We start from the raw sequence: 15,967 nt of genomic DNA on the forward strand, positions 1-15,967 counted from the left end.
GGTCTTGCAAGAGCAGAACTTTTCCTGGCAAAACCACAAGACTTTCCCCTGCAAAGCTGGAGGATGCAAGGCCTGGCACAGAAGGACCAAGCCCCCAGGGGAATTCAGAAGTCAGAGGCAGATGATCTCTACAGAAGCATCGAAAGGATTTAAAAGCTGCCTTTCAGTAGACTACCAGGATCAAAAGGACACACCTGGGAACTTTCTGATCCCTTTGGAAAATAGCAAGTGACATCAGAGTCTTAGACTTACACTTTCCCTCCCTCCCCGCCTGATTTGTGCCTTCATTTACAACACAGTAGACATATTTCTTGTGCATCAAGCAGTCTTCCTTTTCATGGGCCTGACTGGTTAAAATATGTCTTCAAGGGAAGGCAGAAATAACTCCTCTTGAAATGTGGAGCAAGTCCAGAGACTTGCAACTATTTTCAGAACCCCTTTCCTTAGAAACTTCTACATCTGCTAAATGAAATGAACTGTGAACTCGGGCTCTGGGGCACGCATCCACCAAACACATCCAAGCAGCACAGCAAAGGCACTTGTCCTTGCAAAAGAAGGAAAACAAAGGCTTTCTCCAATGACTACATAGCAAGAAGCATTTAAAATGTGTTCTGCTGCTATAAATATATTCAACTAAGTTTGCTGGCCTCCCAGTATATTAGAAAGGAACATCCAGAAATAGGCTGTGCTGGATGGAACATAATGAGCTAATCAACATCTTTATCCCTACATACATCTCAGAAGCGATGAAATTTCCAGTGCTGCACTGAAGTTGTTCAAATAAAGGTTGACTTAAGCCGAGATTCTCCCAAGGTCTCCCTGCCTGGGAGTTACCACAGCAGCCATCATTTTCTTAACCCATTGTTAATCTGGCCTTGCTGTGTCACAGCTGAGGACCTCCAAGGAACTGTATGATTCTCCTCTTCAGAGAGGATTTGCAAAGAGATACTGTACCTCCAGCTTCCTTTGGGGGTTGGAGCCAAAGGGCCTTTAAAGTCCCTTCCCACCTTAGCCATTCTATGCATCTATGACTCTATGAAAAAGTGAGAAGTGCTGTGTAAGAGCTGTGTAGATTGATCTAACCCCCCTTCAAGCTTTGAAGTGTATTTGTAAGCTGCTCTTATCCAGGCACTGCAAAGTAATCATCATTCCAAAGGAGAGCTCTATAGTGTGGTTATGTACTTTGAGTTCAAAAGGTGCTTTAAAAACAAACAGATTGTCTGCTTCACAGCTCTTGGTTAGAGCACTTCAAGAGGATCAGCTTTAAAATCAGGTTTAAGATAATCTTCCAGTTACAGGTGAAGTGTACGAGGAATACTTGTTCTTTCACAAAGGCAGGTGTTCAACAGAAGAGTTTTGATGCCATTGGCCACAACAACCCCATGCAGTGCTACAGGCTGGGGGCAGAGTGGCTGGAGAGCAGCCAGGCAGAAAGGGATCTGGGGGTACTGGTTGATAGTAGGCTGAACATGAGCCTGCAGTGTGCCCAGGTGGCCAACGGGGCCAATGGCATCCTGGCCTGGATCAGGAACAGTGTGGCCAGCAGGAGCAGGGAGGTCATTCTGCCCTGTACTCAGCACTGGTTAGGTCACACCTTGAGTCCTGTGTCTGGTTCTGGGCCCCTCAGTTTAGGAAAGATGTTGAGTTGCTGGAAGGTGTCCAGAGAAGGGCAACAAAGCTGGGGAAGGGTCTGGAGCACAGCCCTGTGAGGAGAGGCTGAGGGAGCTGGGGTTGCTTAGCCTGGAGAAGAGGAGGCTCAGGGGAGATCTTATTGCTGCCTACAACTACCTGAATGGAGGTTGTAGCCATGTGGGGGTTGGTCTCTTCTTCCAGGCAACCAGCACCAGAACAAGAGGACACAGTCTCAAGCTGCACCAGGGGAGGTTTAGGCTGGATGATAGGAAGAAGTTCTTCATAAAAAGAGAGATTTGCCATTGGAATGTGCTGCCCAGGGAGGTGGTGGAGTCACCATCACTGGAGGTGTTTAGGAAGAGACTGGATGGGGTGCTTGGTGCCATGGTTTAGCTGATTAGATGGTGTTGGGTGATAGGTTGGACTCGATGATCTCAAAGATCTTTTCCAACCTGGTCTGGTCTGGTCTGGTCTGGTCTGGTCTATTCTATTCTATTCTATTCTATTCTATTCTATTCTATTCTATTCTATTCTATTCTATTCTATTCTATTCTATTCTATTCTATTCTATTCTATTCTGCCACCAAGTGCAGAACAAAGGCAGTGGCTGCTGTCATCTCAGTGGGAAGCCACCTTCCCTCAACCCTGCTCTGGATGGACAGTTTGCTGGGGGAAGGAAGAAAGGGTGGGATGGGCAAAATCACCTCGTGTCAGGTCATGGATTCCTTACTGATTCCTTAAGGCTGATCAGGAAGTCTCATGACTGGTGGAACAGGGAAGTTCAAAAAGGACAGTAAATTCCCAGCTCAAGCTACAGCTAGCTGCTACAAGAGCGGATGAACACTGAATCATAGAACTATAGAACTGTTAGGGTGGAAGGCACCTCAAGGATCATCCAGTTCCAAGCCCCCTGCCATGGCCAGGGACACCTCACACTACAGCAGGTTGCTCACAGCCACATCCAGCCTGGATGGGGCTTCCACCATCTCCCTGGGCAAGCTGTTCCAGTGTCTCACCACCCTCATGGGGAAGAGCTTCTTCCTAACATCCAATCTGAATCTATTCATTTCTAGTTTTGTTTCATTTCCCCTACTTCTATCCCTACCTGACACCCTACAAAATCCCTCCCCAGCTTCCTTCTAGCCCCCTTGAGATACTGGAAGACCACAATAAGGTCACCTGGGAGCCTTCTCTTCTCCAGACTGAACAGCCCCAACTCTCTCAGTCTGTCCTCATAGGAGAGGTTCTCCAGACCTCTGATCATCCTCGTGGCCCTTCTCTGGACACCTTCCAGCACCTCCAGATCCTTCCTAGGGGCTCCAGAACTGGACACAGTACTCCAGGTAGGGTCTGCCACCAAAAAAATCCTTAAGCAAATGAGGAGCTTCACTCCCTGCACTCAGGATTTGATTTTGCCCCCCTGGAAGAACTTTAAGTGAGGAGAACCTCATTCATTCAGTACTTCACTTTCTGTACCAGCAAACCACCAGCCAAATCTTTGCCTCCTGTCCACTTCTGAGATGACATTTAATCTCTCAGAAGGTATCGACTTTAAGTCCACTCTTGCAGGGGCCAGCTGTGCTCCAGAGCATTACCTTTTTTATGGCTCACAAAACAGAAGCCGGGGTGGCTGTTAACTGTGTTGAGATGGAAGTTCAAGGGAAGGTGTCCCATGTAAAACTCGCAGCATCAAACCTAATGAGCAAGGAATCCTTTGAACACTAGATGGAGCATGGACTCTGCCGGCTGAAGAGTCCAGCTGGAACGAAAGGTGCTAAGGGCTGTGGAAGAGCTCAGATCTAGTTGTAACACAGTTTGGCCCCACTTGGCACAACGCAGATCAGACTCAGCTAAACGAGCTGCTGGCAGACCCTGCCAAAGGGCTGCTCAAACTCTCCTTTCGGCATGCCGGCCATGACCCATGTCAGAGCATCCCCCTAGGACTGGGATTTCACTGCCTCTGCAGCCATCAGGCTATAGATGTGCTTGCTCCTGCTCCCTCTCCTCAGCCAACACGTTTTACATTCTGCCTGCAAAAAGGAGCAGTTCTGTAGAAGGGAGAAAAAGAACTCAAGGGTGTCACAACCTTCTTGCTTCCCTTCAATCTTACTTCCACATCAGAACAAAATGACTCCTCTTCTTTGACAGAATGAATTCTTTGACAGCTTAAATGAAAGATTCTTGTCTCAGAAGAGGACCACAGGATAGAAGCATTTCTCTACAACCTTCCACTAGGCTGTTCCAGGGAGGGGATGAGGGCACTGTAACTAAAGTTGCCCTGATCTCAGGGTCTTTTATGTTTTGATTTAATCAAGCCTGTTGCTTTTATGCACAAGCAATGACAGTCACCATCCCTGGAGGTGTTCAAGAGCAGACTGGACATGGCACTTGGTGCCATGGTTTAGTCATGAGGTCTGTGGTGATGGGTTGGACTCGATGATCTTTGAGTTCTCTTCCAACCTTGGTGATTCTGTGATTCTGTGACAGGCTGCTCAAAGCACTGTCCCTCAGCCACAGGACAGCTGCTCCATAGGAAGCAATGATCCAAGGATCATTTCTTACTGGTGCAGGCAGAAGGTCTGAGTGGTTGAAGCATGTGCAACAAGAGGAGGACTCCCAGGGGCTATTATTAGGGGTATGATCCAAACTTTGGGAATCCTGGCTCAGCTCTCAGATTGCAGGCTAGAGACTCAACCATTAGGGCACCAGTTCTCTCCATGACTGCAAGCTACATTTGCTTGGAGGTTAAACTCTTTAAGGTGGGCATTACTTAAACTTCATGTCCACATCCTGCCTCTCTCATATCCTTGGAGAGCTTATGAACAGGTTTTTAAGGCAATGCCATAGTTCCCTTCCTCCTGTGAGATGTGTCCATCACTTTTGGCCTGAGTGTCTCTCTGCCAGGGATGAACTAGCTGCCATCTCGTTATTGAAGGTGACAGCAGAATGGTCAGGCTGGAACACTGCAGTGACACAGGGCTTGGCCAGGGTCCACTTTCCTGTTGCTGCCCCACAGCACACACACACATACACAACCTCAACAAAATGCCTGCCAAGCAACACAGGCAGGTTGCCCCATGGCAACCTCAGGCCTGGGGGACTGTGAAGTTCAGCAGTGCCCCACGGAGAAGCCTGGGCTGCCTGCATCATCTGTGCTCCATAAACTGACTCTCTGTATGAAAACAAACCCTCTTGATCTCAGTCTTCCTCTTTACATTTTGGGCACTCCAGGCAGGCCACTTGTCTTTGTTTATCCATCATCAGCAAACACTTTACAAGAGCTATGGGATGTGATCTATGTGGACTTCTGTCAGGCCTTTGACATGGTGCTCAACAACATCCTTCTCTCAGATTGGGGAGTTATGGATTTGATGTGTGGACTGTTCATTGGATGAGGTTGGATGATCACTTCCAGAAGGTAGTGGTCAAGAGCTTGATGTCCAGATGGAGATCAGTGACAAGTGCTGTTTAATATCTTCATCAATGACATAGTGAGATACAGTGCACCCTCAGCAAGTTTGCAAGTGACACAAAGCTGAGTGGTGTGGTTGACACCACCTGAGGGATGGGATCCATCCAGAGAGACCTGGACAAGCATGAGAAGTGAGCCTCATGGGATTTAATAAGGCCAAGTGCAAGGTCCTGCACCTGGGTCAGGGCAGCCTCCAGTATCAATACAGACTGGGGGATTAAGGAGCTGGGAGCAGTCCTGTGGAGAAGGACTTGGGTGTAGTGGTGGATGAAAAGCTGTCCATCAGCCAGCAACGTGTGCTTGCAGCCCAGAAGCCAACTGTGTTCTGGGCTGTACCAACAGAAGTGCAGCCAACAGGTCAGAGGAGAAGATTCTGCAGCTCTGTGAGACCCTGCTGGAGTACTGTGTCCAGCCCTGGAGTCCTCAACACAGGAAAGACATAGACCTGTCGGAACAGGTGCAAAAGAGAGCACAAAAGTCACCAGAGAGGTGGAACCTGTCTCCTATGAAGAAAAGCTGAAAGAGCGAGGGTTGGAGGGGAGACCTTATTGTAGCCTTTCAGTATTTAAAGGGAGCTTAATAGGAATGATGAGGACAATCTGTCTAGCAGAGCCTGTTGCAACAGGACGAGGGATGATGGTTTTGAACTAAAAGAGGGGAGACTCAGACGGAAGACATTTCTTACAGCGAGATTGGTGAGACACTGACCCGGGTTGCCCAGGGAGGTGGCAGATGCCTCATCCGTGTAAACGCCGCAAGCCAGGCTGTGGGAGTTTCAGCAACCTGCGCTAACCGCAGATGCCGCCGCTGGCCGCTCGGGTGGGACCGGGTGACGGCTAGCGCTCCCGTCAAGCCGTTCCATCGTAACAGCAGGGGGCGCTGCCGGCCCGCCCCCTCCCCCGCCACCTCGCCGGCTCAGCGGCGCCCTCTGGCGGTCTGCGCGTAGCACCGGCGCTGCCTCGTGCCCGCAAGCTCAGCGCCCGGCGACAGGCTGCGGGGCAGTGCCCGCGCTCTCGCGAGATCCCCCCCTCCCGCGCTGCCGCTCGCGGCCCGGCGGGCGGGGCGCGACGTGGCGCGGCGGGAGGCGGCCGGCGGCGCGCTGTGGGCGGCCCTCGCTCCCCGGGGCGGCGAGTAACGGGCCGCGGGGCGGACGCGCTCCCCGTCCCCGGAGCGATGATGGCCGCGGCCGCCGACCTGGAGTCCTCGCTGGAGCTGAGCCTGACGGGCAGCGGGGCGCTCCCCGGCGTGCTGCCGCCAGCGCGCTCCCGCATCTTCAAGATCATCGTCATCGGGGACTCGAACGTGGGCAAGACGTGTCTCACCTACCGCTTCTGCGCCGGCCGCTTCCCGCAGCGCACCGAGGCCACCATCGGCGTGGACTTCCGCGAGCGGGCCGTCACCATCGACGGCGAGCGCATCAAGGTACGGCCGCCGCGGCACGGGGCCGGCGCTGTGGCCGCTCGCCCCGCCCGTGCTCAGCCCTGGCGGAGCCCTGGGGACGGGCGCCCGGCCTTGGGAGCGCTGCCCGCCGCGGCCTGCTGCCGGCCTGCGGCCGCTGTCAGCCTCGCCCGGCTGCAGGGTGCTGGGGCGGCAGCACCAGCGGGACGGCCCCGGCCCGGCTGCCGGCGGCAGGGAGCGTCCTGGGCGCGGTACGGGGCTGCAGCATCGCTGTGTGCAGCAGCTGGGAGGAGAGGAGGCTGCGGGGCGTTTGACGGGCCGGGCCGAACCTCTGCCAGCGCCCGCAGGGCAGCCGGCAGGTTGGACGGAGGACTGCACAGCGCAGCCTGCCCTGCCGCTTGCAGCTGTGGTGCTCTGCAGGGGCCTCGCCTCCTGTCACACCGCTGTGCCCCAGAAGTTCGGTGTGGTTGTACCACGTAGCCTCCACTACTGCCTTTGAAACTGTTTTGCCTTGCTTCTACCGGGGGTGTAGTTGCTGTGCAGGTCTCACGATGATGAAAAGTTCCTACACCGGGCCAAACCTTTGTGCAGCTTTTGACAGGTGCCAGGCATTCATTTCTCCATTAGGTTGACCTCTTACTCACCAGTGTTTTAGCATTAGCTGTGCCTGGGCTCAGCAGCGTGTTGCCTCCCAGAAATTCTGCTGCTGTGCTTCTCAGGAATCACAGTTAGTTGGCTTGGCTGTGAGGAGCACTGAGGTTTAGAAATGTCCCATTAAGAAACAGCTGCAGGAGTGAACTCCTGCATCAGTGATGGCAATGCATCACAACCTTAGGTTTTTTTTGGTAAGAATCATAGAATCATAGGGTTGGGTTGGAGGGGACCTCAAGGATCATCTAGTTCCAACCCTTCTGCCATGGGCCGTGGCAGAATAGAATAGAGTAGAGTGGAGTAGAGTAGAGTAGAGTAGAGTAGAGTAGAGTAGAGTAGACCAGACCAAGTTGGAAGAGACCTTCAAGATCATTGCATCCAACCCACCTAGGGTTGGGTTGGAGGGGACCTCAAGGATCATCTAGTTCCAACCCTTCTGCCATGGGCCGTGGCAGAATAGAATAGAATAGAATAGAGTAGAGTAGAGTAGAGTAGAGTAGAATAGAATAGACCAAGTTGGAAGAGACCTTCAAGATCATCGCATCCAACCCACCTAAACAACTAACCCATGGCACCAAGCACCCCATCAAGTCTCACACCAGATCATGCCACATCCAGCCTGGCCTTAAAAACCTCCAGGGACTGGAGCTTCTGCCACCTCCCTGGGCAACCTGAGTGCTGTTTGTTCAGGCAAAAGTGGTGTAGAAGTGGACAGATACCCAGCTCACTTCTGACCATTGGTCCTTACTCTGATTTTCAGCTGAAGCTAGGTCTTAGAAAGCTAAATTTAGTGAGAAGGGGAAATGCTCTTTTGCCTTCTTTGCACTGTAAAACAAATTCTAGAAGTGTATGAAATCCACCTGGTTGATAGATACATTCCTAGTGGGGATCCTGAAGTCACTTACAGCTTGGACTGCTTGCTGCTTGTACATGCAGTTTGTTCACTAGGAATAACTTGGTTTAAAATGGAATCTGCTTCTGTGTGGCAGTTTGTTTCGATGAGGAGAGTTTGATAATGTGTAGAGAAAAAGGGAGCAACGTTAGTCTGGGCAACCAAGTCTAGCTGAGAGGTGTCCCTGCCCAGGGCAGGGGGCTTGGAGTAGATGATCTCTGAGGTCCTTTCCAGTCTAAGCCATTCTGTGATGGTATTTGTTATCATCAGGCTTTGTCATGAGGCTGAAAGCCACAGTTATTCCTTGTTTACTTCATTAAAGAAGTTGTGGAGGGCATCTTAAGTCCTTTTGCATTAATTTTCTGGTGGTTTGGGTTTTTTTGCCTCATTTCTGCACATCTTACTCATATGATTAAGAGACTTTGCTACTCTTTATGAAACCTGTGAACTGTACTTTGGCTAGCAGCTGAAATTCTGTACTCCCTGACCTGTTGCTGTCCATGACTGAGGAGAGAACCATCTGAGGGAGATCTTCTTGTCAGCACCATCTTCTTGACTGGCATTTTCACCATCTCTGGAGAGAAGTGAAGAAGGATATAGCCTGATCCACAGTTGTGAGGTGCTTCACATAGAGGTTGTATGCTGTTTTGTTAGGTGTGTTGTGTTAGGTTGTTTTGCTGGATAGTGCCTGCTGGATATAGCAGTTCTGGCTGAGGGAGGCAGAGAATGGGAATAGAATGGGAATAGGATAGGATTGGAATAGGATAGGATTGGAATAGGATAGGATAGGAATAGGATAGGATAGGATAGGATAGAATAGAATAGAATAGAATAGAATAGAATAGAATAGAATAGAATAGAATAGAATAGAATAGAATAGAATAGAATAGTTTAGGATAGGAGTAGAACAGGATAGGAGTAGAACAGGAATGGAATATAAACAGGAATGGAATATAAACAGGAATGGAATATAAACAGGAATGGAATCTAAACAGGAATGTAATAGAATAGGATTGGAATAGAACAGGAATGGAATAGGAGTAGAAAAGGAACAGAACAGAATAGAAATGGAATAAACCAGCTTGAGAGCTGAGGGAAGCTGTTTGGAGACTCCTTTTCTGGGAGACACATTTTCAGCTTTGAAAGAAGTAAACTTCTTGTTATGCCAGGACTCAAGGCCTTAGGGGAGTGCTGTGTGTTGTCAGATAGGCACCAGTTTCTGGTTTGGCCACCTCCTCTCCCTCATCTTCGCCTTTGTTGCTTGAAGCAACGAGCTTCAGCAGTCCTGTTGAACCAGGACGGGGGGCAGCTCAGATCAGCCACGTTACTGCTCCTCTTTCCGTGCTCTGAAGGGCTTGCTCAGCAGAGGAATCTTCCTTCCTGCATCGAGGGAGGTTATAAAGCAGTGTCTTCCCTTTCTCTCTTCTCCCTTCCCCCAGCCAGCTGGATGGTCATTCTTGTGCTGCTACAGAGCTGAGCATTTCCCTTGCAGCTGGAAAAAAAACGCTGTGTCACTGGCAGGAGCACAAGCACAGTTCCTCTCACCATGGTGGTGGTGGTGGTGGGGGTCTCCCCCACAAATTCCAAGGCCCAGGGACCAATCTATTCCTTTGTAGCTTGTGCAGTAGGCTAACAGCCTCATGTGGAGCACTGATGGCTGGGTGTGATGAGTCAATTAAAGCTGTCAACAAATTGATTTCTTGCATTCTAAGTTGTGTTCTTCCTGAATTGATCCAGGAGTTGAAAATCAATGAAGGCAATGATGTCACTCTGGGCTGACCCACATTAAAAAGAGCAAAGGATGCAAATGGAATGCAGAGAAGCAAGTCCACACATCATGTTCTGTACCTTTGAGCCCTTCAAGGATTTTGTTTTTTCCCCCCTTCCCACATCTTGTGAAAGGAGAGGTTGTTTAGCATTTTATCTTCATTAAAAGGCCAGTTATGTTTGCCAGGATGTTCTAAAGCATGCATGCTGAAGGAGCCCTTGTTTAAAAAACAGCCTTTCTGCATCCACAAAAAGGGAGTCAGGAGGTGGGAGGTGATAGCTGACTCAATGTATTTAAGCACCATTTGTTTTCCCTGGGGAGGGTGACAGAGTGATTCTGTCCACAGGTTTATTAGCTGAATTATGCTGGTAAGCCAGATTGTCCAATCACACATTTTAAAGGGCTGCTGTCACATCTGTGCTCCCTGGAAGATGGATGATGCTGAACTAATGATGAAACAGTAATCCTGATGGTAATTCATCAGTGCACATCTATCAGTGTGGACATTTTCAGTGTTGTTTTTAGTAGAGGAAGTGCTTTTAGGAGGCCAGAAATGGAGTGATCTCCAGGTCACCTGGTTAAGAGGGGGGAGGAAAAAGGAAGTGTGACATTTTCAGTCTTGGGGAATAATTTGCCTCTCAGTGCAAGTGATTCCATGCCAAGAATATGAACATCTTTAAGTTCAGATAATACCCTTCAAGCTTGGAAGCTCCATGTAAATAAAATTAGGAGGAACTGTAAGTCAGGCCTAATTTGGAAGATATGTAAATCTTGAATTGAATTTCCCCTCCTGTGCCCAAGGCTGGCAGCACACTTGTGGATCTCTGCTTGCCTGGAGCCTGACTGGTATCTGCTCTGTGAATGAGGAGTGCAAGCTGACAGCTGCCTGTGAAAAGGAGCTCTCTCTCTTTAAATTAATGTGACAGAGCACTTTCCAAGATTATCTGCAGTGATTCCTTGACAGGACATTGCCTGGACACAAGGATTACTCTAGTCTGTGCATCCTCCTCCTCTCTTTAATTTCTCAAAGTCCAAATTCATGAAAATTTTCTGTAAGCCTCCTAACTTCAGACTATTCTAGAGGTGCATGGTACTGGAAGTCTCTCTCATCCTGGTAGTGAACTGATCTCACCCAGATTTAGGTGCCTGTATTTAATCTGATTCCTTAGGCTCCCTTGACAAACTGAGGAGATGCAGTCAGTTGTGTTTAGAGTGTAATACCATTGGCAAAAAAAAACCCACCCCAAAACAACAGGTAAAAAGCAAGAACCTCTGAAAGGAGCTGGATTGCAAGTGACTGTTACCTTCTGCCACCAGAGGCTAGGGTGACTTGCCTTAATAATGACTCTTTTAGAGGCAGCACATGGGTCTTTATAAGTGTGTGGATCAGAAGTTGCAGGTAACTGGACTGGGCTAGAGAAGCCAAGCTGTTCTGATGTTCTTCTGTACATTCTCCTGGCCAAGCTGTCAGCCTGTGGCTTGGACAGCAGCACTCTGTGCTGGGTTAAGAACTGGCTGGAGGCTGAGCCCAGAGAGTGGTGGTGAATGGTGAAACAGCCAGCTGGCGGCCAGTCACTAGTGGTGTCCCCCAGGGATCAGTGCTGGGCCCTGTCCTCTTTAATATCTTTATTGATGATCTGGATGAGGGCATTGAGTTCATCATCAGTAAATTTGCAGACAACACCAAGCTGGGGGCAGGAGTTGATCTGTTAGAGGGTAGGAGAGCTCTGCAGAGGGACCTTGACAGGTTGGGCAGATGGGCAGAGTCCAGGGGCATGAGATGGAACACATCCAAGTGCCAGGTTCTACACATTGGCCACAACAACCCCATGCAGTGCTACAGGATGGAGTCAGAGTGGCTGGAGAGCAGCCAGGCACAAAGGGACCTGGGGGTACTGGTTGGCAGCCAGCTGAACATGAGCCAGCAGTGTGCCCAAAAGGCCAATGGCATCCTGGCCTGTATCAGGAACAGTGTGGCCAACAGGAGCAAGGAAGTCATTCTGCCCTGTACTTCAGCACTGGTTAGGCCACACCTTGAGTCCTGTGTCTGGTTCTGGGCCCCTCAGTTTAGGAAAGATGTTGAGTTGCTGGAAGGTGTCCAGAGAAGGGCAACAAAGTTGGGGAGGGGTTTGGAGCACAGCCCTGTGAGGAGAGGCTGAGGGAGCTGGGGTTGCTTAGCCTAGAGAAGAGGAGGCTCAGGGGAGACCTTATTGCTGTCTACAAGTACCTGAAGGGAGGTTGTAGCCAAGAGGGTGTTGGTCTCTTCTCCCAGGCAAGCAGCACCAGAACAAGAGGACACAGTCTCAAGCTGTGCCAGGGGAAGTTTAGGCTGGAGGTGAGGAGAAAGTTCTTCAGCGAGAGAGTTGTTAGCCATTGGAATGTGCTGCCCAGGGAGGTGGTGGAGTCACCATTCCTGGAGGTGTTCAAGAGGGGATTGGATGTGGCACTTGGTGCCATGGTTTGGTAGTCATGAGGTGTTGGATGACAGATTGGACTTGATGATCTTTGAGGTCTTTTCCAACCTTGTTGATTCTATGACTACAGCTTCCTTTTAATTGGTTGTAGAGAGTGGTAAGGTTCCCTCTAAGTCTCCTCTTCTCTAGGCTGAACACCTCCAGCTCCTTCAGCCTTTCCTCCTACGGCTTTCCCTCTATTACCCTCACCAGTCTGGTCGCTCTCCTCTGGACCTGCTCCAGTACCTCAATATCCTTCCTGAAGCGAGGGCCCCAGAGCTGCACACAGCACTTGAGGTGAGGCCTCACCAGTGCCGAGCGCTGCAGGCCATCCCCAGTCACTTCTTCCTGGCTTCCACCCTGAGCAGCTCTGAAAGCCAAGAACGTTCAGAAACTCTGTAGAAGCAAATTTTCTTCAATGTGAAGACTGAGGAGAGTGGCATTCCCCTGGAGGTGAGTGTTGTTGCTTTCCAGCAGAGGCAGTGAAGCTTTCTCTTCTCTCCCTGCCTTTCCCTTTGCAGATCCAGCTGTGGGACACGGCCGGGCAGGAGCGCTTCCGGAAGAGCATGGTGCAGCACTACTACAGGAACGTCCACGCCGTGGTCTTTGTGTATGACATGACAAACATTGCCAGCTTCCACAGCCTGCCAGCCTGGATAGAGGAGTGCAAACAGCACCTCCTTGCCAGCGACATCCCCCGGATTCTCGTTGGGAATAAGTGCGACCTGAGAAGCGCCATTCAGGTCCCCACGGACTTGGCCCAGAAGTTCGCCGATACTCACAGCATGCCCTTGTTTGAGACCTCTGCCAAAAACCCCAATGACAATGACCACGTGGAGGCCATCTTCATGACACTGGCTCACAAGCTTAAAAGTCACAAGCCATTAATGCTTAGTCAACCCCCAGATCGTGATGAAATACATATAAAGCCCGAACCAAAACCTGCCATGGCCTGCTGGTGTTAAACGATGCTAATTGTCGCCTTGCCTTGGTTGCAAACGCTTCAGAGTCATGATCTTGGCAAAGCTGCAGGTTTTGGTAGCCATTCTAAGCAAATCTCTTTGGCACTTTAATTTGTTAGGGTTTTGTTTGTGGGTTGTTGGTTTGGTTTTTTTTTCCCCTTCCCCCCCCCCCCCCACCCCCCCCAGTGTAGGTGTGTCCCATCTCACCTCCTTGCACTTTGTAACTCTGCTTCCCCGGTTACTGAAGTTTCACTGTTGTAAACACACGGGAAAGGAAACTTTAGACTTGAAGCTTTGACAAAGCAGCTCCCCTTGAGCTCTGTGCTGCCTTGAGATTCCTTTCATGGTTTGTGGCAAGGTTATAAATAGTAAGCTAGTTCACTAACTTCTTCTGTTGCTGCTTGCAGTGAGATCCTGTAGGAGAAAAAGCGGTCTGGGAGAAGCTAGAGAGCTCGGATTTTGGGTCAGCGAAGTGGGGAGATGTTTTTTGGCATTTGAAGGAGTAGCTGGTGATGTTGTAATGTAGGTGGTGACTGCTGGCAAGCTGCCAAGCCAGCTCCTTTGTGCATTAAAACAAAACCCAGGGCTGTCAGGTAAAGTGTGGGCTGTCAGTGTAAGTGCAAACTGCTTGCTTCTTGGCCTCTCGTCCGCTGTAAACTTCCTCTGTTTCTTCATGGCAATGGTAAGAGAATTGACAAACTTGTCCCCTACCTCTGGGCAGTTATTTGATACTTAAAAACACCATCAGTTGCTCACAATTAGCATGTAAAACTGAACTATGCATTCCTTCTTGTGGAAAAACACTGTAGCACAGGATCTGGGGGAAAGCTGGGCCTATGGCTGTCCATTAACTTCTCTGACCTTACTAAAACTTCACTGATGACTTCTTTCTAAAGATGCTGTGTTTGAGCTGAGTGTCCCAGGGTAAGTAAAAGCACTTGAGTAGAGAAAAGACTGAGTGCAGTTGGCAGCAGCATCCTGATTTTCCAAGATGGGGGTTTCAGAGGATTTTGGAGGTGGTGAATGTCTTTCAGATACCTTGAGAAAGCTCTTTAAAGCCAACTTGGTAACCTACTTTGGGGATGGGAAATGGATGAATGTGGAACAAAATGTTAGAGGAGTATGGGATTTCCTTAAAATGCTTCTGAATGCAAACTAAATCAGCTCTTGGAGTATGGCCTGAGTCTGTTACAGGTTTTTGAAGCTGAAACCTGCTTACAATGTCGTGGCTGTGTGGGGGCCATCCTTGGCATTGCTGATGCAAGGTAGTAATGTGCTGGGTCAGGGGAGGGCAGTTCCTCCTCTAGAACCTTCTGTGTCCTCCATGATGCTGTTAGGCATTTTGTGTCAGTTCTGTCTGAAGTCAGGCTTGATGACAAAAAGGTGCTAGGTTGCACAAAGCAAAATGCAAGCCACAGGAAGCAGTCTGTGACTTCATTGCTGTGCCCTGTCAAGTGTTTGGTGACTTAGCTTTGGAAGGAATCAGGGTAAAAATGAAGGGGGTTTCTTTTGAGTTGTAGCGTGTGGTGCTGACTGGCAACCAAACAGGAGGGCCAGTTCAGCAGCTGCCACCCTGGTGAAAGAAATCATTCAAATGAGAGAACTAATATTTAAACCATCACAATCAGTGAGGTGTAAATCCTATTGCAGGTGCCGCTGCCAACACAAATATGCATTGCCCTTTATTTTTCCCCCCCCTTAGATTTAGAAAGAGCATTTCATTTGGTCTACTCTAATTAAGGTGTTTGTAAAAGAATCTAAACAGAAGCTGATCTTTTGTTGTTGTTGTTTTGTTTTCTTCCTGTATAAAGCTGCTAAAACTCTGAGAGTAATTTTGTGTGAGAAACGTTTGTCAAAGGGAACTTTTGTATTCACTCTGAACCTTACATGAGTAGAATTTGGTTTACAGCCCTCTCAGAAACAATCAGCTGGTTTTTAACACTAGTGTCCTTAATGGTTGTATTATTTTTGGTTTTTAAAGAAAAGGATGGACCTTCAATTTCTGTGTTGTTGTAAATAAATATGGTTTACAGTCCTCTTGGACAATTCGTTTTTCACTCACATCCTTAATGTTTTGTCTCCAAAGGACCCCTCCTAACTATTTGTGTAATAAATACACCAGCAAGTGTTCTTCTCCTCTCTTTTATCTTTTCTCTTTTCTTTTTTCCCTCCCTCCCTCTCTGTTTTTTCCCTCCCTCCCTCTCTGTTTTCTCCCTCCCTCCCTCTCTGTTTTCTCCCTCCCTCCCTCTCTGTTTTTTCCCTCCCTCCCTCTCTGTTTTTTCCCTCCCTCCCTCTCTGTCTGTTCTTTCCCTCCCTCCCTCCCTCTCTGTCTGTTCTTTCCCTCCCTCCCTCCCTCTCTGTCTGTTCTTTCCCTCCCTCCCTCCCTCTCTCTTTGCTTTCCCTCCCCCCCCCTCTTTGCTTTCCCTCCCCCCCCCTTTGCTTTCCCTCCCCCCCCTTTGCTTTCCCTCCCCCCCCCTTTGCTTTCCCTCCCCCCCCTTTGCTTTCCCTCCCCCCCCCTTTGCTTTCCCTCCCTCCCTCTCTCTCTTTGCTTTCCCTCCCTCCCTCCCTCTCTTTGCTTTCCCTCCCTCCCTCTTCTTTTCTTTTCTTTCCCTCCCTCCCTCTTCTTTTCTTTTCTTTCCCTCCCTCCCTCTTCTTTTCTTTCCCTCCCTCCCTCTTCTTTTCTTTTCTTTCCCTCCCTCCCTCTTCTTTTCTTTTCTTTCCCTCCCTCCCTCCCTCCCT

The 15,967-nt window shown here is 49.5% G+C and overlaps 1 protein-coding gene across 1 annotated transcript; it reads left to right on the forward strand.

The window, feature by feature from the left end:
• Positions 1-6,188: 6,188 nt before the first annotated feature.
• Positions 6,189-15,950, forward strand: RAB33B (RAB33B, member RAS oncogene family). The gene is made up of 2 exons (XM_068154018.1): positions 6,189-6,526; positions 12,788-15,950. The coding sequence occupies exons 1-2, from the start codon at positions 6,278-6,280 to the stop codon at positions 13,229-13,231; spliced, it is 693 nt and encodes a 230-aa protein (XP_068010119.1). The 5' UTR covers positions 6,189-6,277; the 3' UTR covers positions 13,232-15,950.
• Positions 15,951-15,967: the final 17 nt, after the last annotated feature.

The sequence above is a fragment of the Melanerpes formicivorus genome, unplaced genomic scaffold, assembly GCF_026170545.1.
Source record: "Melanerpes formicivorus ecotype bairdi unplaced genomic scaffold, bMelFor1.0.p_v2 SCAF_27, whole genome shotgun sequence".
NCBI lineage: Eukaryota > Metazoa > Chordata > Aves > Piciformes > Picidae > Melanerpes > Melanerpes formicivorus.